Source organism: Mercenaria mercenaria, chromosome 10, assembly GCF_021730395.1.
Source record: "Mercenaria mercenaria strain notata chromosome 10, MADL_Memer_1, whole genome shotgun sequence".
Classification (NCBI taxonomy): Eukaryota; Metazoa; Mollusca; class Bivalvia; order Venerida; family Veneridae; genus Mercenaria; species Mercenaria mercenaria.
Genome location: NC_069370.1, coordinates 73,719,105 through 73,746,455, shown reverse-complemented (window position 1 = coordinate 73,746,455; position 27,351 = coordinate 73,719,105). Strand labels below are relative to the sequence as shown.

General features: G+C 34.0%; 2 protein-coding genes across 2 annotated transcripts; both read left to right on the top strand.

The window, feature by feature from the left end:
• The first annotated feature begins 4,632 nt into the window (after window positions 1-4,632).
• LOC128546339 (uncharacterized) lies at window positions 4,633-9,782 on the top strand. The gene is made up of 3 exons (XM_053516755.1): window positions 4,633-4,704; window positions 8,821-8,971; window positions 9,321-9,782. The coding sequence occupies exons 1-3, from the start codon at window positions 4,666-4,668 to the stop codon at window positions 9,431-9,433; spliced, it is 303 nt and encodes a 100-aa protein (XP_053372730.1). The 5' UTR covers window positions 4,633-4,665; the 3' UTR covers window positions 9,434-9,782.
• Window positions 9,783-10,140: 358 nt separating this feature from the next.
• On the top strand, window positions 10,141-26,716 carry LOC123560635 (uncharacterized). The gene is made up of 9 exons (XM_053516981.1): window positions 10,141-10,187; window positions 10,352-10,427; window positions 10,900-10,983; window positions 12,603-12,754; window positions 17,750-17,840; window positions 19,667-19,884; window positions 22,085-22,229; window positions 25,438-25,572; window positions 25,827-26,716. The coding sequence occupies exons 1-9, from the start codon at window positions 10,141-10,143 to the stop codon at window positions 26,583-26,585; spliced, it is 1,707 nt and encodes a 568-aa protein (XP_053372956.1). The 3' UTR covers window positions 26,586-26,716.
• The last annotated feature ends 635 nt before the right edge of the window (window positions 26,717-27,351 follow it).

The window sequence follows — 27,351 nt, the reverse complement described above, 5'->3', positions numbered from 1 at the left end:
CTCGAGGCTGGTTTAAATAAGCTTGAAACATTCATCGAAATAGAGCTAAAACAAATAAGCACAAAGCTAAACTGAAGTACTTTTTATGAAAGAAAGGGGAATACATGAAATGTCAAACATAGTAGAAATACTGAAAACGATTATTGTATTCAGTAACTGTGTATGTCTTTAAAGGTCCAATACTAAGGAAAGTGAACATTTTAATTTCTTTTAAAAAGCACAGAAACTATTTCATTTTATTGGAAAATGAAAGTTGGTATGTAGAAATTCGAAATAAATCGTAGTATATGTACAATTATTTTTCTATGAAGTATGAAGAAAGTTAAAAAGACCTGGGGGGTCATTCTGTCGATTCATTGAAATTTCAACATAATACACATACATTTCTTTGAGTTCCAAAGACCTTCTGTAAATTTTGACCTGCCAATCTTCATTATTTAGTGTCTTGCAGAAGTCTATGCACTGGCTATGAAAAAAATTGCCAACTCACTTTCCCTTAGTAATGGACCTTTAAATAAAAAGACACCAATTATGTATACTCCGCTGCCTTGATTATCATCCAGAAAACAACTTATAACATCTTTTATAGATAAAAGATTACTTTATGCTTATGATTTTCATTTTAATCGTGATGTTTTACCGTCAGTATGGTTATTTGATATATCACACAAATAACAGCCCGAAGACACCCATCTGCTTATCTGTGTTCCACTTAAATGTTGACATTGCAATTGTAGTTATAATCAACACTTAAAATCTCGGTTTAATCAACTGTATTTGTAATACATGATGAAACAGTACATATAATACACTAATTACCAATACAATCTTTGAAAACAATGATATTCGTGACGATATGACAATAGAACAGGTACGTTACAAGATGATAACACTGCGCCGCGAGCTAATCCAGCTGCACGTAGACCACTCGCCCCCGAAGATGGCTTTTGCGATAATCTATTGTTTACGTACACGAAAAAAGTCCAACCTTATTTGATTTTCGGTCGAACCTTTTTTTAACCAAATCAGAAAGTTTGTAAATTTACTGACATTTAGGTTGAACACACCAAAATAACCTGAGTTGTTCTTTATAAAATCCACTAAGGTTTACTTGATAAAGCTTCTTAAACATTTTCTGAAATATCGGATTTGCAAATATTTTAATTCCCTTCAAGATCAATATATTTATACTATAGAAAAAGGAAAAAGGCTGTTGGCTTTTATGTAAGAAAGTTACGCTACATAAACTAAAGCCTTTACTCATATCGCATGTTTCCATGCTTATAATTCGTACGCCGCCATTTTTATCAAACAGAAATATGGCGCACTGAAAGTCATTTAAATAATAGTTTTGAGAAGGACATTATATCAGGACTACTTGTATCAACACCCGCGTTGGCTTAGCTTTTTCCTATAAAGGAACAAGCTGCAAATATTGTTTTACCTACAGAAATGTTGCCCTTTTCTGAATAAGCTAACTGTAAGGATGCGCAGGTATAAGGCACAGCACATTATCGTATCGGTTTCTCATAGAATTTTCTTTACTTTCTAAGAATAAAGTCCAAAAATTCCCAATTAGGGAATTTCCCTATTACTTCCCTAACTTTTGTGTAAAAGAGATATATAGAATATCTCAATAGATAAGAAATATATCTCGATACAACTTATGTTCTTTATAGTGTTTGTATGCCCTTTGTGTGGAGCATTCAGAAGAGAATTGTATATATCTTTTTAAAGATGCTTCACATAAAAGGTTGATATATATGTACATGTGACCAGACATATCGTAGACCTACACTGATGTATGACAGAAAACAAATAATTCATATGTTCATAATGTTTGGCCTTAATAATGATATATATATATATACTGAAAGTTTGAACAGTAACGGCAGAATCTTGACTACAACTAGGAAGTTCAGAAACAGAATTCATACTTGAACTATCGTAAAACATTACTTTTGAACTAAAAACATTAAGCATAACTATATTCGGAATTCTAGTTAAAGGAGGTACCTGTACAAGCTCATATAATTATATTTGTTTAATACGAACATGTGTTCTCCATTTAAACAACTAGTACTTATACCAGAAGACTGTTTAATTCATTTTCATATCTACAATTATTTTTTTACATACATTGTAACTGATATTTATATAACGTTGTGTAGCCTATCCTCATTGAAAGTTTAGTTCGTGTTTTTATTTTCTAAATATGAAATTGTTCAGTACAACTTCGAGAGGAGGCAGTATGAATTATGTATTTATGGCATAATCAAACTTTTTGTCAAATATATTTTAATGCATTTGTTTTATACTTTATCTAGGTTCTCTTACTTGAAATATATATTTAAACGCCATTAATTACAATGAGTCAAAATATAAGAATCGTGAATTTTAATGAAATGTTGTCAGTATTTGTCTTCTTTAAATATGTATATTGCACATTTTTCTTTGTTCAGGAATCAAAAAATGTTAATTCTCGCCGGAGTACTAATTTTGAGTGTCATGTCAGCGTATGCGACACCTAAGTTGAAACCCCTTTCCGGAGATGTTGGTAGGTTCCTTTGAAGTATTTATAAATAAATGGTGACTCGTCACGTTAAAATCTTCTTGCAAAAAATAAAACGCTTAGTTAAGAAATGTTGTCTAAATTAAAGGAAAAACATTGTACTTTTATTGCATTTTGGTGTTATTACAGAATAATATATATACTTTGAAGAACACTTATATACATAATTCTATACAAATAAATATGGTAGAAAATGTATGTGTGATATCAGTTACTTTGAAATGTTCCAGTTAAGGTATCAAATTAAAGACAATTCTTAAACATTAACACACTGAACACTGCTAAATAGCAATTTAATCTTGGTTTTGGTTGAATGCCTAATCAAAAAGTACTTGTCTACGTAAATATTTCATCGACTTCAGAGCACGTGACGTTGAACGAAATAAAGACTGGTCGTGTCAGAGCGGAACGATCTGTGGAGGATTGCAACTACCCACCAACTCTTCATTTCACGTTCCGTGTTCAGGGAGAAAAAATCACCTTGAATCTAGAAAAAAATATTTATTTGTCAAGGAGTGCGCCAATATTCATAACAAATAACGGACACTCGTACAGAGAGGACACGAACAACACAAACGTAAGTGTGAAAAGTCGTCTGGTCACTTAATTTTATAGGGTGTATATCAAAATCCCCTTGATCAAAATCCCCTCCACTGAAAAATGAATGGGTGTTACAAAATCCCCTTCACACATTTGAAGGGGGTATCATAATCCCCTCTGTGATTAACATTATAGATATATAGATATCAGTGCTCAAAATTATATTTTGTTTGCTAAAGGCATCGTAATTACGTGCTTTATGCAATAGACTTTAAAGTTGTATATAGTTGTATTTGAACTTGAAAAATAAGTAAAAATCACAGAGGGGATTATGATACCCCCTGCAAAAGTATGAAGGGGATTTTGTAACACCCTGTCATTTTTCAGTGTAGGGGATTTTGATCAAGGGGATTTTGATTGTCTCCCAATTTTATATCGTGCATTTTTTAAATCATTAGACATGTGCGGATCCAGCCAATTTTCTCAGAGGGGATCCGACCACCCCTCACTATGACAAACATGTGTCTCTATACACTAAATAATTTGATGGGTTTTTTGTTGATGCTAGCGGTTTACAAGTACAGGGCTGCCAAAAAGTTTTTGTTGAACAGACTGAAGTAGAAAAGTAAGCGACTAGCTAGTGGGTCCGGGGGCATGCCCCCCTGGAAATTTTTGAAATTCAGCGCTTCATTTCCTGCATTCTGGGGCATTTAGGAGCATTTAAGAACACCTTTTCCACTGTAATTTTATATACAATTTTCCCCTTATTTTCACGTTTTTATGAGCTCAACTGTTATTTGGGAAAAATAATAAAATTAAATTTTCTTAAGGTAAAATTCTTTGTTTATTTAAGATAATTAACATAGAACAGAACAGAACAGAATGTTTATTAAATAACGTATACAACATTGTGTACATAGTTATTGGTAAACAATTTTACAGCTTACATTAAATATAAATTACGTCGAGGTCATATGTATATATCAGCAGTCGCATACACTTTGAATGCGTCCTAATGTTGCCTTTTCGAAAATCCATTTTCTTTCCTTCTTCTCTTCTTTTTTATTTATTTATTTTTTTTATTTTCCACCCCTGGATCAGCGCATGTTAGATATAATGCGTATACAATATTTTTGTTACAATTTACAAGCTTATTACAAGCACAACAACAAGAACAACAGCACAGAAGATGAAAGTATATTGTCACGCATTAAAAAAGTTATATGAAACCTGTACATTTCTAGACTGACCAACTTATAAAAACTAAATTCCGGGCAATATTGGTCAAATATTTAAAGCGTGTAAATGCATTCGAGAACCCGGCGTGCACAGCCATTTAAACAAGTCTAAAAGCAGTTTTTTTTTTCTATGAGATGTTTAAGAAAATCATATCATAATTTTGTTGTTATGGGTTCGGGGAATTTTACATATTTAAACGGAAGTCCAGACCGCGCAAATAGTGTGTGCTTATAGTTAAGTCGTCACCTGTATCTCATATGTACGTTTCATTACAGGATTTTGCTGTTTACCAAGACTTGTTAAGAGGTAGCGCTATGTTGGTTTCTTGTCAAGATGACGGGACATTCAGATTGGTAAGGAAATAATTTCCATCTAGTAGAGTGGGTTTTTTTTGATGATGCAGTCGTAGAAAGTGAATAAAAGTTTAATATCTTTTTGTCTTGAAAGGTAAAAAATTATCTGAAACACCAAAAGAATAATCATACGATATATGTAAGGTCATAGTAATAAAATTTCAAAGACAACTGTATTTTTCAAAAGCATTTTCCCGAAAATATCGGGTTTTTTTTTTCATTTAGAGGGAAACGCAACTTAGTTTCTCAGTTCTTTTTATCTGTTTAAACGTTTAAAATCATTTAAGGTGAAGAAGGTGTAATTCAGCGACGTCTGGCGGAACGCCAAACGTTACGCTTCGCAACGTCGCGTCATTACGTTCTATTAAGAAACAAAATGGCGCCGAGCGATGCGGGAGGGCGATACACCGGACGTACATTACAATAGCCGTGCAAAATTCGTTTGAAGTCAAAACATGTGCAGAAAAATGATTATTTTTTATATTTTCTTTGGCTGACATGGGTGGTTTTTTGTCCTACTTTCGTGTTTATCGCTTTTCCGTAATCGGGGATCACGTGATTTTAAAATTCATTTAAACGAATATCCCGTTTAAAGACGTACCACTTATGAAGTTTTGAAAACATTTATTTCGGAAGAGCCTAAATTGCCCCCCCCCCCCCCCCCCCCCACGCGAATGATATTCATGAAGTTTTTGTGAGTTAAGGTTTAGGAGTATATCACCAAAACACAGAAATATTCTATAAACGAACAACATCGTTACCAATCTTTAACACCATTACATGCGTATTAACAATATTCTGAAAAATTTGTCCTTTGAAAATGAATCCATTGTAAAATATACAAATAAACATTTGCTTAAACGTGTTCACCTAGTTATGATGAAATTTCACACTCGCACGCTATTTCAAATGGCATCAAAACGAAAGTGAACAGATCCTTGAAAATGGGAGTTTTTAAAGCGTTGATTCCGGAAAGTGGGCCCTTAGGCAGTCATTTTCCGGATCAATGTTATATCATACGTCCTTGCAGTATTCGACCGATATCAGGTGCCATATTTTCAAAGAACTGTTACACAAGTTTGTTTTGATGCATTTGCAATAGCGTGCGAGTGTTGAAATTTCACATAACTAGGTGGAACACAGTTTTCAGCAATTGTTTATTTTTATTTCTTTACAAATGGCATTCATTTTCAAAGGGGGGCAACATTTTCAGAAAATTTTAAGTACGGGACAGTACGGCAGAACATGTAATGGTCAGTTAAAATATTAGTAACGATGTTGTTCGTTTATCAAAAATTTCTGTGTTTTGGTGGTATACTCCTAAACCTTAAAAAATGTTGAATTCCCTATGTTTGTAAACGTTATCGTTGGTGTTTGCATCTATTCATAAATTATAGCCTCGTTTCGGAGCATTCTTCCGGGAAGAAAAAACGAAGATGCGCGAAGAAGCAGTCGGAAAACATACTTAAATGTCTTTTCTATACGATAATGGGTACAGGCTTGAGAATTATGAAAGGCATGTCAAAATTCTTATATATTTTGAAGACTGCTGATGTGTATAAATTTTATTTATCAATCAGACATCTTATATCATTGCTGTATAACATACAACCATAGCAGTTATCAAACGCATTGTCATAATAAAAATGAAAAATTATGAAAAACTTTAAAATTTGAGGTTTGTGTTTTGTTTCGTATTGTAGGTAGAAATGATTTACCGACAATTTAACTGTTATTGTTTCCAAACTTCCTAACGGTATCAACTTGCTCAACATTTATTACTGACAACATCTCTGTAGTAGGTTTGTTTAGATGCAGTAGTTCCAAAAGATAAATTATAGCAAAAGCAAGTAAATTGGCGATCGCTCAGTCCCGAATATGTTACAACTTTGCATGCTGCATATTATTCCTACATGGTTTCATGTCTCTATCATTTTTTAAAATAAATGTAACAAAAATCTTGAAGCACTTAATGAGATACATGCGACACAATTTTATGTATATTTTCGACTACGTCAAGGGCCATAACACTGGTCTGACTATGTGAGATCAAATTGAAACATTATATACTCAAATGGCAATACTGATAACTATCCTGTGAGGTTTGATTACTCTGGGTCAATACTTTCTTAGATATGTCAGACACTATTTCGGACTGACGGACGGACGGACGGGGGAACACTAATTGCCCCGACCAAACATAACTTGGATAGGACACATAAAAAGATATATTTCAAATTGTTACATTCTTTATGCAAAGAAATTTACCACCAGTTGCACCGTATATTATACTTAAAAACACATCTTGAAATATGTCCTAACATTTCATGCGAAAAAAATGTACGGCTTTCTTTTCACCACGGAATACAATGAAAAATCAGATTATTTCCGACCGAATATTTGTATATGTACGTGTATATACACGGGCTTAATTGTGTTTTGTCTCGCAATTGTACAATCTAAGTAGGTAACTTGAAAATTACCAAATATGTTTACGTGATAAAGACAACTATGAAATATAATGATTTGGAAATACAAGAACGAAAGTATGTTTTAGAAAATATTAGATTTTTTAAAACGGAATGGCTAAATATCTATTTGCAAACAGCATACACAGTTTTAGTAATAAGACGTTTGCGTAACGTCAGAAAAAAACCGGGAAAGTACGCAACGTTAAACGCCGCCATAGCGCCATTTGAAACTTTATCATTTTTTGCGACTTCATAGCTCGAAAACGAAGTCGGTAGTCAAGGACTTTTTTTTCGTTATTTTGTTGAGAAATGCCTTTAAAATAATTGTGTAAATTTTAAAAAAATTCTATGGACCAGTAAATGCATGCTCCCAATTTATACAAGAAACGTCATTTCCGTAGAGGTCAGATTTTGGAACAACACATGCTAAGATTTATGGTTACAACTTAATTAATCGGAAAGAGTCAGCCTCAAACTTATCACTTAACAAACTCGCGTGCAGTCAGGGTCGCTGTGGGCTAACATTTATCTGGTAGACGTGTATTTCATTGATTTATCAAATGATTTTCTTATGATTTTTTATGTTTGAAAAATGCACGAGAAAATGGGGGTAGGGTAAAATTTATGACAATACTGCGAAAACGAAGTCGGTGACCCCTGATTTTTATTTGCTCATTTTACAGTAAAATAAATTTATGAGATAATATTAGTTTTTTTAAAGATTCTATGGGACAGTTTTTGCACACTACTTAGTCATTCCGCACGAAAATAATAATCTCATAGAAAGATTTTGGCATGATTTTTGCTTAAATAAGCATTCCTTCAGCGAATAGCGGGAGTATGTATTTGAAAATTACATCACCGTGTAGGTTTCGACTGGCATATTATATAAAATGGAACAAAAATACTTTTTAAATAAAATGAATGCCCCGAGACTAAATTAACCGCTTGGAAAACGGCAACGTCACAACTATTTCCGACTAGGCTTAAAGGTGAATTTTCGACGTCATTTGCGTAAAAAGTGTGCATTTGATCTTTTCAATAATTGTACATCGGGTGAAGATCAACTTTTGCTGTTATCTACGTATGTTATCTAGCATGTAAATTGTTTTTGAAAATCCCGCTCATTACACCTTCTTCACCTTAAGATAGTTAGAATATTTTAAAAGAGAGAAAGTAATGAACATTTGAATATTTCATAAGAGTGGCAGCCATTTTATTTGCATGGCAACGTAAAACAAGATGGCGGATTTAATTTTTTAGATGTTTATTTGGGCTGCATTTTCTTTATTCCTTAAATAATTTCTCGACTTTTTTTTAATTTTAAAGAAAGAAATTATCATGCTGTATATAACTTTAAATTTAAAATTTAACTGTTTGGAATGGTTTTGCTAAATAAATTCAACAGTGCACGAATGACGTCATAAACACTAGGTTATCCACTTAATTTCAGACTGTTATATCTTTGCCAGTAGAGGTCTGATTTAAAAACTTTTTCAGAGCTATGAATTGCTGGACGATGGCTTTCTCATAGAATTAATTTATTGTTAGATATACGTTTTTATATATTTTAGACCATCAGTTCAGGAAAGCAATTCAAAAACATACGCTTCGGTAATATAATCAATAGTTTGTTTTTCTTCAGCATGGTTCGTTCCGACATAACGATGAGTTGTACCACATGAGCCACTCTAACGTACTCGAGCCTTCTCCTCACCATTATGTTCAGCGTACCCCACCCACCAACAAAAAATTCAAAAATGACGGTGTCATGCCACCTCAAGAAGTCATTGACGGTAAATGATAAACCATTCTTGACTAGAACTTGTTTCATATAACAATTATGAACACAACTATTAACGGCGTTTTAGAAATAATATATTTAACGCTTTACAGATTGATATATACAGACATTTTCAAACCTACATAGCTATCCTATTAAGAAGATTATAGGCAACGGGGCGAAGTTTCGGCGGGGCACAAAGAACACAAAGTTTAAAGAAATTCTGTATGTAGGAAATTTTTGCATACATGTCAGATGTGTCTTTAACAGCATATAATTGCTAGTAATTCGAGAGGTTCAACTTAAAAAAAATCTATAAACAGAAATTTGATAAATACTTTCATTAAACCTTCCTTTTCTAGAACTACGAATGTCGGGATCTTCTTCCCGCCAACGGAGGGACGACCCACCCATTCCTGGTGGAAACATTGTGGAGCTTCTATTCACCGTTGATAAGGCATTTTACAAGGAGTAAGTAATCGTTGAAAAATGTTCTTCGGTGCTATATATTTTTACAGGTTCTGTTGTTTAGTCATTTATTTCTTTTTTCTTATCTAAATTTATTTTCTAATTGGTTAAGACAGTCTTTCTCACAGCGAGATAATTACGACATTTCCGCAATCCTCGGTTACAGATTAAAGTGGAAATTGTGTCGCCGAAAGTAGAAAGACCATCTTTTTTTTGTTATGACGGAAAATCATCTCTGGTATATGTCTAATAATTGCTTCAAGGCTAGACGAGAACTTTGATAGAAAAACAGATCGTTCGCAAGCCACCCTGACGTTCATTTTAGCTCGTAAATATTCGTAACTTAATGTGACTCGAACCTATAAGATTCAATTTAGAAGCCTTATCCACTCGCACATGAAGGTGAACTAACCTCATTTAAAACACAAAGGATGACGCATTGTAGTTTTAGGTGGTTTCATTGAATATTAAACAAATCAAACACCACTCTGGTATCACTCTGGTACCACTCTGGTATCAGGAAATCTACTATAGGGAGAGTGCCAAGAAGCCATCTCAAGAGTTTGTCGTTATGGCGCATTGGCGCCCCGCCCACTCCACTTGGCGTGTTGGTGCCCCAGCAAAAACGATAAATACATGTATCTCATCTGGCGTATCTATTTGTCATTCTTCCATGTCGGCGCCCATTAAACGCACCATAAACGCCAGAACGAGATGGCAGGAATCAGTCTCCATAGGAAGCCTGAGTTATCTAGATGTCTGTAAACGTGCATATCCTGTTCTTATTTTAATGAAAATAATCACAAGAACATTTTTTCAAGACGTTTTATGACAAAAGGAGTGGAAGAGAATATCAAGTTAAATGTTTTGCTTTCTTTTTATATCATACATTTATATTTCTATATCTACATATGTGACATTTTAGGTTTAAAGAAGGGCAGGGGTCTGACGAGGCAGCAAAGGAAGCGATACAGCTATACGCGGCTCTCCTCGCAAATGAGGTCTGTATATAAGGGGCATTCAAAAAGTTCCATTAAATACATAACAAACGACTCATTAAACGGCAACGGTGTGTCTCACGTGGTTACTAGCACTACGCCCTCGTGCAAATATAACATTCGTCGTGCTAATAACCACTTAAAACACTTCAATACCATTAATTAAGTGTGTAACAGTATTGCATTTTCTTTCTCAATTCTTGTGGAAGTTGAACAGTGAGTTCTGTATAATTTGAAAGATTATGTTTTAAGCCTCAGTCATAGAGCTCGTTAATGAATTACATCTTTGCATAACGATTTGTATTGTACATAACTGTGTTGTTCACATGATGTACATGGTGAGGGGACTGAAATAAATTACATTATCTAAGTAAATAATGTCTGTTTATGTTTATATTCACGCAATATCGTTGATTTGAACTCACATCTTATCGTTTCATTGTTCGTATACATAGATCAATTTGCCTTTTTGCAGATGGATCTTTACTACTGTAGCGTTGATATGGCCGATCCTTCCTTGAGCATCAAAATATACTTGGCCGGAGTGGAAATTCCCGAGGTAAGATAGTATTTATCAATTTTCGGCATTTCTTTGGTAGAGAGACCAGTTGTGCTACCCCGATATATCCTATATACTTTAACTATTATTGCTATATGAAACTTAATTTAAGTGCATCGTTCGAGTAGTCCAAATGAAGAAAAGGGTTGTGGATGAGATAAAATCATGGCATGTTGATGACCAGCTGTCTCGGAAATAATTATATAAGGCTTCAAAATTTAAAAGATTCCAATGCAAAATATGCTATTCTCCTTGTGTGTCAGAATATACGGCCGTACTTAAAGCATTATCAATTAAACACAAACCCAAGCACTAAACCCTACGCGGGATAACTTGAAATTCTCTAGGTTTGGTATGGTTGACCGTTTTCTAAGCATTAGAAAATAAGATACCACGTCGGAGCCGATTTCTCTAGAAAACAAATATTTAATGAGTTGACTCGTAACGCCCACTTTTAGTGGAAGCGAGACTAAACGATCCAAATTCCGGCGACGGCCTCAACAATTTGGAATAGCTAAAAAACCGTTACCTATTTTTTTTAAACGTTGTAGGATGATTTAGAAACTATTTTTATTTTTACACCCCACGGGGAGTCCTGGCGCCCTTGTGATCTTGAAGAAATTAGCATTTTTGTCGAGCCCGCTTGCGGTGAGCTCGATATAGTCGTCACTTTTGGCGGGTCAGTGTATGGACGTCCGTGCGTCTGTCCGATTTTGTCCGGACCATAACTTTGACATGCATGGACCAATCTTGTTTATATTTCGCATGAATGTTTACATCAATGAGAAGGCATGTCATGCGCAAACCCCATGTTCCTATCTCAAAGGTCAAGGCCACAGTTTTAGGTCAAAGGTCAAATTGAAGTTTGTCCCGAGCATTTCTTCTTCATGCATGGTGGGATTTAGATGTAACTTGGCATGAATGTTCACCATTATGAGACGGAGTGTCATGCGCAAGAACCAGGTCCATAGGTCTAAGGTCAAGGTCACACTTGACAGCTGGCGGGCTCGACATTCTGCCCATGGACATACTTGTTTAGATTGTTTGACGCCTGTAAAAATTCACAAAAATTACAGTTTCTCTAAACAATTAGATAATTAGATGTTTTGCTTTGAAACCTTGTAGGAGGCTTTAAAAACTCATTTAACACTCCCGTGGTGAGTCCTGGCCCCCTAGTGACCTTGACCCTGGGGATATTAGCTTTTTTTGTGGGGGCTGGGGGGGGGGGTGACGCCTTTGAAAATTCACAAAAAATGACATCTCTAAAACCGTTAAATATATTGCTTTGAAACCTTGGAGGATGGTTCAAAAACTCATTTTACATCCCCGTGGGGAGTCCTGCCCCCAACCCTAGTGACCTTGACCGACCTTGAAGAAATTAGCATTTTTTTACATTTATTTGATGCCTTTGAATATTCATAAAAATTTAAAAAAAAATTAAAAAAAAACGTTGCATATGAAGGATGATTAAATACTCATTTTATCCCATTTATCCTTGTTTAAATGTTTAAGTGCTTGTAATGATAAACAAATGAAATTAACAAAAAAGGGAAATATGTTGTAAATGTTAATACAACAAAACGAAATGCAATCTAAGTGCCTTTGTATATAAATTTTAGGTCGGTTCTGACGTAAGCTGGTCCGCAGATAGTCAAGATGTATCAGATGGTGTTACGTATATAAATATTGACAAAGTTCTCCCGAAACTCCAGTCTTGGCTAGCAAGTGAAAGTGGTCTACCACAACATGATCATCTCATGGCTTTATCGACGTAAGTAGAGAACTTCAACAATGAGATCACTTCCGGTTATTTTAAAACATGGTCATATAAGCAGGGTTGGGGTCGTGCTGTTTGGTTTACCTTTAATAAATATAGGTACATAAAATTGTTTCTTCTTCTACAATATATAGGTACTGGAACGGATCCAACAATATGCTCATGTTCATTCGATAGGATACCAGCTGAAACCGGACATTGCGTTTTTATCTAAATACCTTTATATGAAATTAAAGAAAAGTGTATATCACGCTAAATGAAAAGCAATATATGTATTATAGATGTTTTAACCTTTGACCTGCTAGTGGCAAGTAATATTACCATGGGGCCAGTGCAGGTGCGTCTTTTAGTAAATTTTTCAGAGAACACCCCTTCGTATAAAAAATGGTACTACCCAAATTGAGACCAGTCCATTTTAGAAATTTAGATGGGCAAAGGTTAAAGACGGTTCTCTAAGAAATAATGTAATAATGTAGGGTAAAATAGGGTAACTGGGACACTTAAAGAAACACTGTTGAGTAATATTTTAGAAAGACAAAATATATACTTGATTTATTGATATTTCAGTATGCGCAACCTATATAATATATGACGAATATAACTTTTTACAAATACCTGATAACCTGTGATTAACTATAAATTAATTAAACATTGGTCAAGTGTCCCAAGTTACCCCACCCAGTTGGGGTAACTTGGGACATTTTAGTTTTATTAGAATTTATGTATATTACAGTCGCATTTATGACAAATGAAACCATTCATGTCCACAGATCAAAAACGAATTCTAAACTGAAAATATAGCTCCGTATTAATTACAATTTATGACTGTTTTGTAAAATAAGGATGCATAAAGAAATCAATATGTCCAAGTTTTGCCTAAATTATGTCATTATTTGTTTCAATATATGCATTATTATAAATCGTTTTAAAATAGAAAAATGTTATAAGTGTAAATAACTATGTATGTATTAAAAATAAACTTGACATAATCCATTATGTACTTATATATGTGATTTTTACACTTGAAACTGATCAAAATTTTAAACAGTCTTAAAACATAGATTTTATCAAGTATTAACGGGACAATTAAAATGTGTGTCTTTTTTCACAAAGAAATAAGGACATTAACTAGCTTTTTGCATACAGGAAGACTCGGGGAGGAGGGGATGAAATGTGAGGGGAATGAAGGCAGGGTTAAGGAGATCTAGACGGACACATGGGTATACGCGCTCGGAAACTATTGGCAACTGTACCTAAAATGTGTTGTCTGGCCAATATTTGGTGTTTGCTTTAGCCTGAATATTTGACACAACGTCATCTTTTAAAGGAGTGATTAACTAAAAGAACTACTATGTTGGCTTGACTGTCAGTTGGTTCCTGCGCTTCACCTAGTATAAATTTCTACTTATTAATATAAGATTTGCCGACAGTTTCTTTAAACATGAAAGAATATCAGTATTAGCCTATTAGACTATCAAAATTCTAAACTCACCAGATTTTACGCGGAATGAGTGGGAGGGGTTCACGGAACGATCTCCCTTTAAATAAACGTATGTGACTAAACAGTGACTTAGATCATGTAAACTTGGTATCGGGTAGAAAATTCAGTAGTTGCACCAGAGTTAAGCTAATATATATTATGACCACGCCTGTGAACTAGTGGTATACTTACAAAATATCAGAGTTTCGTCATTACTAGACTTTCTTTCCTATTTTCATTTCATTTGTGGGAAAAGATTAAAAGTTGACAATTTATAGTGGTTATGTCCAGTTATGTACAACATTTTATTTACTGTCCATTGGAGCATATCCCCATTTTCTTCCAGCATCCAGTTCGTTCAAAAATAAAATCATGGAGAACTTTGTTCTTAATGACAGTGTCCAACTTGCCCCAATACATTAGGGTAAGTGGGACACTTTTGAAAAGGAACGTTCAAAAATAAAGTATGTTGTAATTTCTCAAAAACAAATCCCATTGTATGAAATAGTAATGAGATACCTACAGTTTTGCAACTCTTCCCATAACTGAAGGTATCAACACATACTAATATAAATATTTTGGACATGCCATATTTCACAAACAAGCACCTGTTTTATAACGTCGTTGTCTGACGTCAACGCAACGGTTCATGACAGGCCACTTTATTATTCAAAATGAAAGCCAATAAAACAAAATCATTATACTTTTTTATAGAATTTTAAAAAGATAATGCCATGTCCTTGATTTGCAATGATACATAATACGCTTCAATATTTCAAACAAGTTAAATGCAATATTTTGTGTATACGAGAACCAGCTTCTTGCGTCAAAATTGACGTCACATTTATGATCAAGCCGTTACGGTACCGAATTTAAATATCTTTAAGATCTTATTGATATACCGACCACATATAAGCAAATACATCTATAAAGTCAGACGACTATTTCTACTGTGCGTTTCACTAGACAGGAACATAACGAGAATATTTTAATGCACCATCTGAAAAAAATAGGCATAATTATTTACAGCGTGTAATTTTATGTTTTCTTATTTTTATTTAATTAGTAATACTCTCAACATATGTCTAAGAAAATCGATTCTTAAAATATTTTCCAGTCCATCGGTAGAAAAGTTTTGTCATATTAGGCTTTAACACTGAATGTCCTTTTTCAACATATGATCTTATTTAGGGAACGTAACCAATATTTACCCCAATTTACTGAAAAGTGTAAAGTGTCCCAGTTTCCCCATTGTCCCAGTTACCCCATTTTACCCTATAGAAAAACCGTGTTTTAATGTTATTAATACACAGAATGATGTTATACGCACGCGGAATAATTTCACGAGGGCGTAGCTCGAGGGAATTATTCTGGCGAAGTATATAAGGATCTTACATGCCTGCCTGTGTAAGACGGGGTTTTCCCTACCCGAGGGACAGTATGGAATGGAAAACCGAGCGTTAGCGAGGTTTTTTATCCGTGCTGTCCCGAGGGCAGGGAAAACAGCTGTCTTACACAGACAGACATGTTAGATCATTTTTCTTGCCTATCATGTTCAAAATAGATCGTGAAGACAAATAGATTTGGGTATTTCCTGACATTATTTATAAAGGTTATGACGTCACAATGGTACCAGTACTATGTGACGTCACCTTAGTGCACGCTATTTTAGACAAGGTTTTTTCGCTAGGGAAAGACAGGAATATCTATCCCCGGCGCGTGATCGGATAAATGTATACTTTCCCCGCTAGGTAGGCAAGAATAACCGATTTTGAATGTATTTATTTAGGTAAAACACGATTTTGCTATACATTATTTCGATTCCATTGTGCCCTTAATCTAAAACAGTAGATACAAGAAATATCTTTAAAAATGATGGTCGGCGAATTGTAATAAGGAAAGAAGTTTATGAATTTTTCATCTAACATTCATCTTTCATCTAACATTTTTCAAATTGCAAAACTAAACACCGCACTTTAACAATTTAAATGGTTCTCTTTTAATTTTTCGCAAAGGTTTCGTAGGATTGCAATTTTGTTTCGTTTATCCTTTGACGAATAATTACAGCAGTAGTTTGATGAAGATTCATGAAGCGGTTCATGAGAAGAGGTCATTAAACGTGTTTATATTTTAGCTAAATTGGTCCCTATCCCCATTTGTAACAAAATAGCAGAAGACCTTACGATATTGTTACACATCGAGTTTGATAAAAATCCATTACATTTTAGTGGTTAATGCGAAGAAAGGCATATCTACTTTTAGCTATAGTGGTCACTAATAGGGCCCAAGTTCCTATATAAATAAATTTGGAAGAGGACCTTATAATGATGCTCCAGACCAAGTATGACAAAGATCCACCAAGCTGTTCATGAAACGCTGTATAAAGGCATTTCTAGTTTTAGCTCTAGCAGCCCCTAAAAGGGGTCAAATGTCCCAGCTGAACAAAATTGGCTGCGGGCCTAATAAAGATGCTACAAATCAAGTTTGATTAGAATACATGAGAAAAAATCAAAGGATTTTTTTATTTATTATTTTTATTTATTTCTAAAATAGGCCAACTGATCCCGCTTTAACAAATGCATATTCGCTATTCATGAATCTTTGGACAATGACGTCACACCTATAAAAAAGTGAAGGTCAAGCAAAACACATAAGTGTAGTTATTTTAATATTTCTGTTTCATAAGCAAAGTTTGACCGTAGTCATATCACATAGATAAACTGTATGCAGGGTACCTTTACTTCAGTGTAATGAGATTCAGTCATTGTATAGCATATATAATAAAACAGATTTCAACTGAGTTAAATATTTGCATACCATACTAAAAAAAAATATTCATACATAATAAATCAGTTAAATAATTTATAACAAATATATCAAAGCAAACAAGTACTCATTTTAATATGCAATCTGAATAAGTCACAAAAGCAAGAAACCTTTTCATAAACAGACGACAATTGTAACAAGGAAAATCTTTTAAAAAGCACTTCTCTACATAAAAGACTCTTATCACACCCTTATTCATGTGATACGCAGACCGTATTCAGCTCTTTCTTTAATTTGATATATGTTGGTATTTGAACAGGTTTTTATCATATTTATTAAACTTACTTATCATTTTGAGATATATCAATATTCTTGCTAAATATACTGAGCCAAAGTTAGCTTTAAAACTGTGAACAGCGTTGTTTAGGATAAACGCTTTGTCTACATTTCACTCAGCGTAGCACAATCAACAGAGTGAAAGAAATTGACACTCTCGTCCAATCAGACAGAGTGTTGCATAAATCTTCCATTTTGATAAATTATCTATAATGCGTTATCAAGCAGTTTGATTTGCAAACTGAAGTCACGTGGCATAAGTAACGAAAACGAATTTAGACGGCGTCGCCGAAAAACATAGTAGTGCAACAAAAACATTGCCGTCATCGCACGTTAACATGACGTCATTTTAGCGTGGCGTGTTTAACAGAAACAAGTATATTAGAATTATGATTCTTATATTTAAGGATTGAACTGGCAGATTTTAACTACAAACCTGTTGAAACCGGTGTTGCGGGATATGCCTACGTTGGAACAGTCTGCTCCTCAACAGGAAAGGTAGATGTGTAAGCTTAAAGAAATATTTTCAGTAATGGTAAACTTTTTACATACAGGATATTAGATCTACATGAGTCCCTTTTCTAACTGAATTTATTAAACTCGTTGAATAAGATAAAAAGAGCCTCGCATTTTATCAATTTTATTCAACGAGTTTAATAGATTTAATGTGGAAAGTCACAAATGTAATATTCTTTTTATCATATGTTAGAGTTTCCTATCGAAACGTGAAAAATTCTACTTTCTTTTACTATATAAACAAGTCAATTTGAACAACGTCTCCTATACTATAAACGACGTCGACGTCAAAGCTTTATTACACTAGTGTATTATCATTTTTGTTTAATGGCTTTATTACACTCCCGCGACGTCATGTGATAAAAATAGATCTAAAACTACATTTTACTAGATTCTACATGAAATTTTCGAAAACTTTAAAACAGACATCGTTTGAAAATGAATGTCTAAAATGGTAAATCAGTATTACTCTGCCGATAGGCACTTTAATGTATATGACACAAGTTTTTCTAAATTTCTTCCAACAATAGCGTGACTAACACTTTTGGTGCTTTCTGCATATTGTATCGAATAAAAAGGTAGTATTGGACATAGTAGTTCCTAAAACATACGGAATCACTTTATAGCGTTTTTCTATACAGAATGTATTTAAAAATGACATAAACCTGGGGGCTAACAGCTTTAACCCCTCTGATTAAACTCCACTTCAGCCTTCTATTCAGGGCTTTTCCAAGAATGCTGGTAATTTAACAACTTACCTACTGATCATTCAGCCCATCCATCCCTCTTACTTCACGATACACAGGCCTCATGTTCAAATGTAAAACTACAAGTTTTAAAATCGAAAATTCAAAAAAGAGTTGACAAAAGCACTCCGTTTACCACAGAAAAGTGTGCAGAATAAATCCAGATAAGGAAAATTCGAATAGCTCATTTATGTCTTGTCTATGCTTGTTTATGCTAGCACCAAAATAACTCATTTTTTCACATTCGAGACTCGAGTCCTAACGTTGCACAAATATTCACAAAAATAATACATTTTATCACTTACAGGGAAATAATTTTTACAGAGGTGAAAGTTAGACCTGAAGGTCAAAGGTTAAGGTCACAAAATATTGGCAATTTTTGATGTCTAAATCTACTAGTGAAGGTCAAAGGTTTTTTCACGAGTGATAAAATGTGAGATTTATTTTAATTTCAAAGAAGACTTTTGACATTGTGTTGTCAAATGCTAGTTATGTACAAAATCACGACTTGTCACGCATAAGACCAAAAACGGTCTAGGTCCATGTCTCATCTGCATGTCACAGATGCACAAATGTCATTATCAAGAACATTTTCTGCCAGTGAGTCGATATTATGCTTGCTTTCCTTTACATGGGTCAATGCGATTTCGCATTCTCAAACATGAACGGAAAGCCAGGTGCTGTATCGACCGAAGATTGCCGAAATACCACACATAATCATACAGAAATTCTCAATTGCCACCACGGGTCCACTACCTTAAGAGGAAACTGTTTTTTACGCTGTTTCTCGAAATCTTAAGACATGTACTAACTATAGTGGTAGTCTCGAGCATAACTTTGGATACAATTTATCATTGCACTTTTCTGACTATTGCTTGTGTCCAGAGACACAAGATCACAATCATTAATTACATAACCAGATCATTTTCTCGATAGCGAATCTGTTCGCGCACCTTAACTAATAGGTTATCTTACGACAGAAATATGCCACCATATCTTTTGCACGTAAAATTATTACTCTAAATAATTTTTGCGTAAGGCCCGAGTAATGTCTGTTTACAGGTGTCTATTTCGGAAGTAGATGGATCCCGTGTGGCCCTGATTGCCTCTCACGAACTTGGTCACGGGTTAAATGCTAACCATGACAGTGGGGATTGCCCAAATGGGGCTAAAAACATCATGACGACTTCATTTTCAAGTACAACAAAAGTCGGGTATGCTGAAGCCCAGTGGACCTTCTCTACCTGTAGCGTGGCTGCCTTTAAATCTTTTATTGACAGGTATGGTATCTTTAGACACCGTATATTGAGTATGCAGAAACATTCTGCGATGATTTGCTTTAATCTTCGGGACTAGTCATTTTGTATTTCTGGGAAACGCCAGTTCAATAAATTTTATCCAGACGAGTAATTAGCATTCCCGTATAATTATTTCTTCTAAAACTTTGAAGCACTAATTTATGGTACACGTATTAATTATTATATATGTTAGTATAAAGGAAAAAGACATGGATCAATACAAAACTGCAATGTTCTAAGAATGTAACCCCATTAACTGAAAACCCTGCAAGAGTGTATGTATACATGTATGCTTGGGAGACATGCGCACAAAATACAACAACAAAGTAAAGTAACATATTTTATATATAAAAAAGGTATATATATATGATATATAACCAAAAACGTAATTATATCGACCGTCTACGATGCTTTTAAAAATCAGAATGTAACACCTTTTATCGTTGCTTGGCAATGACCGAAACGTACTAGTATATCATTATATAATAATAATATTTTTTATTCGCTATGAAATAGCTATGTTAGAAATCCAGTTCTGTTTTAAACCGACGTCGGTGAAGAAAAAAAGAAAGAAGTAAACTTAAAACGAGATAAGAAGTTTAAACTGCATATTTTGACTGCAGTTAAAATATTTTCTCTGCACCTAAATTATCTTGCCTTCCTTATCAAAAAAATAATTTTGTCTCGGTGAAAACACATTTTAATTGCTGTGAAAATTATTTAGAGTGCTGTGAAAATCATTTTTACCACAGTAATAGTACAGTTTTACCTCGGTGAAAATATATTTTAACTGCAACAAAATCGTTTCGACTGCGGTGAAAATAAATAGTTGAAATAAGCATTTTGAAGATTCAGTTTTTTTTTCTCATAAAATTCATAATTTTTACCACGGTGAACTTTTGAAATATATTGAGTCTTGTGTATATATTCGATTATGAGCTTGGAGTTAAAATGTATTTATATTTAGTAATTGTTTTTGATGATCTGTATATGATACGAACGGATTCTGCAAACTTAAGGAGTGCAATATTATTCCATAAAAGAACGAGAGCATACTTCTGGATGCAGATCCAATAGTATTTTTATCACTAACACATCTACACTTAATTAATACTATATAAATGTTATAAAATTGTTCTTTAACCTCAGTAGAATTGAAAATATAATCATTAATAAACTCTTTCATTAACGAGACGGCATATATGGAACTGATGCCAGTCACAAATGAATTCACGCACCAAATATATTGACGTTTCAAATGAAATTCGCTCCACATATTCTCTAACATCTTTTAAAAATAAATATAAAAATTATATCTTACAGTTGGCTGCTTAACGAATCTCTTTGTTTATATCAGCAAATTATAACTATGCCATTTATATAATATAATATAATTATGCATGTATATATTATGTCACTAATTGATTGCCTAAATGGAAATTGTATACATGGATACTTAAAGGTAATATTTATTTTAAGGGGTATTTGTCTAAGAATGATTGTGATATTAATTATGTTATGTGATAGTGTAAATAGTATTTGGTTGTTGTTGTTGTTCAGAAGGCCACATTTAAAATTAAAATGTATCATTTGTACTTTGTACTGATCTATATCTTCATATGATACCTTCTATATATAAAAATGTTATCATATTATTATTATTATTATTATTATTATCATTATTATTATTAAATGTATCAAATCAAATATTAAAGCTCGACGTTTGACAGTCAGTATATATAAAAGAATGAAGTGAGACTCCGTCTTGAGAGTATAGTGAGATAATTTAAATGTTTCTCGCAAATGAGTAGCTTCAGCAGTTATTTGTACACTTAAGGTAGTGGATTTGTAGTGGATATCGGAATTGTTCGTTCGTAGTCTGTCGTGTGCGATTTCTGCGTTCTCCGGTCGTTATGAAAAGCAATTTTCTGATACGGCCGATGCATGCCGAAGTTACATACGAAAAATACGTAATTACACGGAAACTGCCGAATGTCCTTGCGGATCCTCTACCAAAAACATTCATCACGGGAAATTTTTTTCCCGCCGGTTTTCGTTAGTGATACAGTTTAAACATACAGTTGACAACAGTTAGACTTTCCCGCTTGTAGTAAGCACAGTAATATGATGCATACGCATACAAGATATACTTCAGAATCGTTTCTTTAAAACTATTTTGCAGTCTTGATAGTAACTGTTTGAAACAGCATGCGTTCAGTGGTTCTGAGTTTGCAGAGCTTCAGGCGAAATCTCTTCCGGGTACAGTCTATTCTCTGGACCAACAATGTCAGATGTACAACGGAATCTGGTCGTCATCTTGCGACACAGTAAAATCTTATTTATATAAGTCACATATGTTTAAGTTATTGTTTTAAAGTATGGTAATTAGAAAAAGACAATGGAACAAAGACAAATGGGCAACAACTTCTGGCTTGTTCATTCAAAGATGGCAAGATGCTCAGCAAGACCCCCTCATTTTTGTTTCGTCTTACTAGACTTGTTTATGCTAGTAACTTTCAAACAAACTTTTTGTTGTTTGGTAGATATGGGATCAATTAATTTATCACATGATTTAGAATTGTAACTAACTTAACTATTACTAGATTTACGGCTTCTTGGTATATTCATGTATGTTGCAACAAAGTTTCAAGTTTCAAGTTTATTGGCATAATCAGCAAACAATTTGCCTTTGGCCATTTACAAACAAAAACATACTATGGCAAAGACACATATACATACACAAATCATAATGGATACTTAATACATGGCTGTATACACATTATTACAATATACATTTAAGAAACAGCTAAGTTTTTCAGGGCATTTTTTCTTATTAACATGCAGTCTTTAATATATTTAGATATTTTTATCTGCAAACCTTTACTTTTTGTAGACATAAGCGAGTTAAATTTCTGTATACAAGGCCGAGATATGCTTCTAAAGTATTTTCTACGAACTGTTCTGAATTTGTCACAACATAACATAAAATGATATTCCGATTCAACTGCCTTTTGATTGCACAATATACATAGTCTATTTTCTCTTACTGTACCATTATATCTGCCACTTTCTATACAAAGGTTATGAGATGACAATCTTAATCTAGAGAAATATTTTCTCAAGTCATCATTTGTAATATTACAGAGATAATCTTCAAAAACAAAATCATTTTTTATTTACAATAGTAGTTTAGTTTTGGCATGTTATGTATGGTTTCTCTCCATTCTTGGATATGCTGGTCACGGATTCTGCGCTGTATAGTTGGGAAGTAATTTACAGTTCTATCAAAATTAAGTCTTATGTTACTAAAACCTAAATGATCAATCACAGAATGAATTCTAGTTGCCCAACAATTTGTTTGTACATGCTGGCATAGGTCATTATACATCTAAAAGAAGGCGAGTCCCTATTTTTCATAAGTTTCAGCCAGTATTTTATTGATCTTTCCCTGCAAATTACTGATAACGGAATCTACCCAATTCACCAAGAACAGCACTGTTTGGAGTTTGATGTTTAACACCAAGTTATATTTACAAAATCTGACATGAAGTTTATCCACACATTTAAAACTGGTACTATTATAAATCCCCCATATTTCTGAACCGTACATCAATATTGGTACCACCATTTTGTCAAACAAATGGGGTTTAGTTTTAATATCAAAATTAACTTTATCAAACAATGACAAAAGGTTATGATAGGCTCTTAGGGCTTGATCATGTAGAGCTTTTACAGCGCCTGACATATTACCAGTGTATGTGAATTTTACACCTAAGTATATGAAATTATCTACGATCTCAATTTTTTCACCATTTATGACAAAATCAGGATAGACATTTTGTTTACGCTTTTCAAAAACACATACTTTCGTTTTATCAACATTGATTTTCAAGCCCCACTTTTGTGAATACTGATAAACGCTATCAATTTGTCCCTGCAGGCTTTTAGGATCAGTGGTAAACAGTACAATATCATCAGCAAATAATATCATAAACATTGTTAATATCAAAATCCCTGTCTGTTAACAAATTAATATGTAAGTTATCAGTAAATATCATTTATAAAAAGTATGAATAAAGGGGAGATAATGGCTCCCCCTGTTTCAAACGATAGTAACATCGAAAATTTGGACAACTCTACAGTATTTGTCAATTTCACACAAGACTGAACAACATTATAAATACATTTAATCATACTGACCATTTTACAGCTAATTCCAGTTTGGAGTAATTTTACCCATAATGCATCATGATTAACGGTATCAAAAGCCCGTTGATAATCGATGAAACACACCAAAGCTTAGAACGTTTAGACAAAACTTTTTGAATAATAGTATGCAACAAAAAAATAGCATCAGCAGTAGAGCGTCCATCACGAAATCCAAACTGCGACTCATTAAAACATTTTCTGATTCGCACCATGCGTTTATGCGATTTCTCAGTAACAGTGAAAAAATTTTACCTATAACGTTTACCAGTGTGATTCCTCTATAATTGCAGGGATTATTTGCATCACCTTTTTTATTAAATAGGTACAATCACACCCTTTACCCCTGAATTTGGATAAATACAGTTTTCAAATATGTAATTAAACATGGTACATAAATAAGGTGCTTTTATAACATTTTGTATCAATAAAGAAATCAGATACATTGTTTTCATAATCACAGCTTTTATAACGTTTTAACATAGATATTGTTTTTTCTATTTCTTCTACAGATATTGATCTATCTAACTGATCAACATTTACAGTTACATCACGTGACACATTATGATCGTTAATATCAAATTGACCTTGTGATTCATTTGAAATGTTCGAAAAATGAGAAACAAAGTCCTCGATTTTAACGTTATTAGTAGTATTACTATTGTTTTTAAATTTCTTAATATATTTCCAAAATTTACGTGGAGACGTTTTGCTCATATCTGACAGTTTAATTTTCTCTTTATTATAAAAGACTGATTTAGCTTTACGTTTAACTGCACTATATACATGTTTTGAATTCAAAAACTGCACTTTATTTTCTTCAGACCTATTTGACATATACTGACGTTTAGCTGCAAAAAAGTTAGACTTTGCTCGTCTGCATTGTTCATCAAACCAAGGCGATTTTTTCTTTTTTGGTTTCGGACGGCTATTAACAGTTCTTGCAAAACATCTGTAAGAGATATCATGAACCAAATTTGAAAACTCACTCATACACTGGTCAATATCATATTCTCCAGATAACAATCTGCTATTTATTCTATCAAACAATACAGAATTATTATCTACTTGTTGCAACATAGTTGTTACTTCCCCTTCATACCGTTGAGCTGTCATTGCGAAGTAAGCGATATTTTGATTAAATGAGCAACCCAAATCATAGTGCAGCTAAAAGTCTCATTCTCAATTTCTGTCGCTGAATATAGTCGCACTAACAGAATTGCATTTTTGTGACTTAGGGCATAATTTCTCGAAAAGTCAACATTCTGTTTCATACTCCTTTAGATTGTGGTAAACTTAATTATCATATTCTAATATATTATATTTCAGACTCTAAGTGAATCTGATTGCTACGATGGGTTTCATTGTTCAACAAGTTCTGACTTACCGGCCGGCTGCTTGACCGGTTTCTATCCACTATACCCGTTCGCCGGGACGCCGTGTGGAGCTCCAGAGGATAATAAGGTTGGTGTTTTTTCATCTTTAGACTTGAATGTATGATATAGAACACTTTGTAAACATTCTTCCGAGCAGATCAATGAAACCGGACCAATCACTATCCGTTTGTTTGTATTAAATTGCACTAACATTGATGACACATTTGTTAACCACCCGCTTAATAGTTTCTTTTGCTAGTTAAATGGAAGAGATGGAACAAAATCAAATGTTGATATATCTATATTCATGGTTCAATTTATTGTAATGATGTTTATTTTAAGTGGTGCTATCGTGGTCGTTGTGTCCAAAAATCAACGGAAGCAACTACAACTACCTCTACAACTACAAGTTCAACAACATCTACCACAACTTCTTCCACAACGTCTTCTACATTATCTACTACTATTTGCACAACAAGTTCTACATCCACTACCCCTTCAACCTCCACTTCCACGACATCTTCAACTTCACCAACTACATCAACAACACCTTCGACCACTTCTTCTACAACAACAAGCCCAACTACTACTTCAACCACTCCGTCTACAACTACTACTTCAACCACTCCGTCTACAACTACTACTTCAACCATTCCGTCTACAACTACTACTTCAACCACTCCGTCTACAACTACTACTTCAACCACTCCGTCTACAACTACTACTTCAACCACTCCGTCTACAACTACTTCTTCAACCACTCCGTCTACAACTACTACTTCAACCACTCCGTCTACAACGTCAACAACGACTCCAACGCCGTGTAATAAGAAAAAGAAATGCTGTGTGAAGGTTGGGAAAAAGAAGAAGTGTTGCAAAGGAACCACATGTTGTAAAAAATCCTTTACCTGGGCTGTTGAAACAGAATGCTATAAATCTTGTTGCATCTCGACAGGAACAACGGCTGCTCCTACGCCAACACCATGCTATAAAAAGAAATGCTGCACAAAGCAGAACAAGAAGAAGGTGTGTTGCAAAAAAGCTGATTGCTGTAAAAAGTCGTGGGGTAAAGACACCAAATGCTGCTTAACATGCAAGTAGATATGAAATGTCATTTGCTCACAGATGTTTACCGAGCACAAAAAGAGCGACAATTCAATTTACTGGAAGAAATTTCACATAAGAAGAAGTAAACTTTGTTTGAAAATAAAAATAAACTTCTATAACATTAATCATATCATTTTCATTTATTGAATTAGACAGACGACCCTCGTTATGTGCATATATATCATTCATTATTCTGGATTCGTTTTAGGGTAGGCGTAAAAAATATTGTTTCCGGCAACATGCTCAAAAAAATTAGGGTAGGCAGGTCGGTAATTTTTAGCTCACCTGTCACATAGTGACAAGAGTGAGCTTTTGTGATTGCTCGTCGTCCGTCCGTCCGTCCGTCCGAGCCCACATTTGCATACTTAAGTGGCTATAGGAACATGAGGTAACTGTACCTTTTCTTTGATGTCATTCATTCCGTAAGGCTTTTATGTGGCTATTTTTCTTTTACGTGGCTAAAAGAACAATAGAGAGACCAAAAGAGTAGCCACATATGTACTACTATGTAATCATATGTAGGAACTTCCGTCCGTCCGTCCACAATTTCCTTGTGAACACGATAGAGACAACATTTTGAACTTGATTTTTATCAAACTTGCACACAACTTGTATGGGCATAATATCTCGGTTCCTTTCGAAGACTGGCCAGATCCCATCATGGGTTCCAGAGTGATGGCCCCTTTAAGGGCCAAAATTTGCTATTTTTGTCTTGTGAACACGATAGAGACTACATTTTGCAATCAACTTTAATAAAACA

Bases quoted from the DNA above. Each gene is read 5' to 3' on its own strand.
- LOC128546339 (XM_053516755.1), top strand. From the start codon at position 4,666: ATGTTGGTTTCTTGTCAAGATGACGGGACATTCAGATTG. The intron at 4,705-8,820 runs GTAAGGAAATAA...GTTTTTCTTCAG, and splicing joins ATGACGGGACATTCAGATTG to CATGGTTCGTTCCGACATAA. The intron at 8,972-9,320 runs GTAAATGATAAA...TTCCTTTTCTAG, and splicing joins ACCTCAAGAAGTCATTGACG to AACTACGAATGTCGGGATCT.
- LOC123560635 (XM_053516981.1), top strand. From the start codon at position 10,141: ATGGCAGGAATCAGTCTCCATAGGAAGCCTGAGTTATCTAGATGTCT. The intron at 12,755-17,749 runs GTAAGTAGAGAA...CTTATATTTAAG, and splicing joins CATCTCATGGCTTTATCGAC to GATTGAACTGGCAGATTTTA. The intron at 25,573-25,826 runs GTTGGTGTTTTT...GTTTATTTTAAG, and splicing joins GAGCTCCAGAGGATAATAAG to TGGTGCTATCGTGGTCGTTG.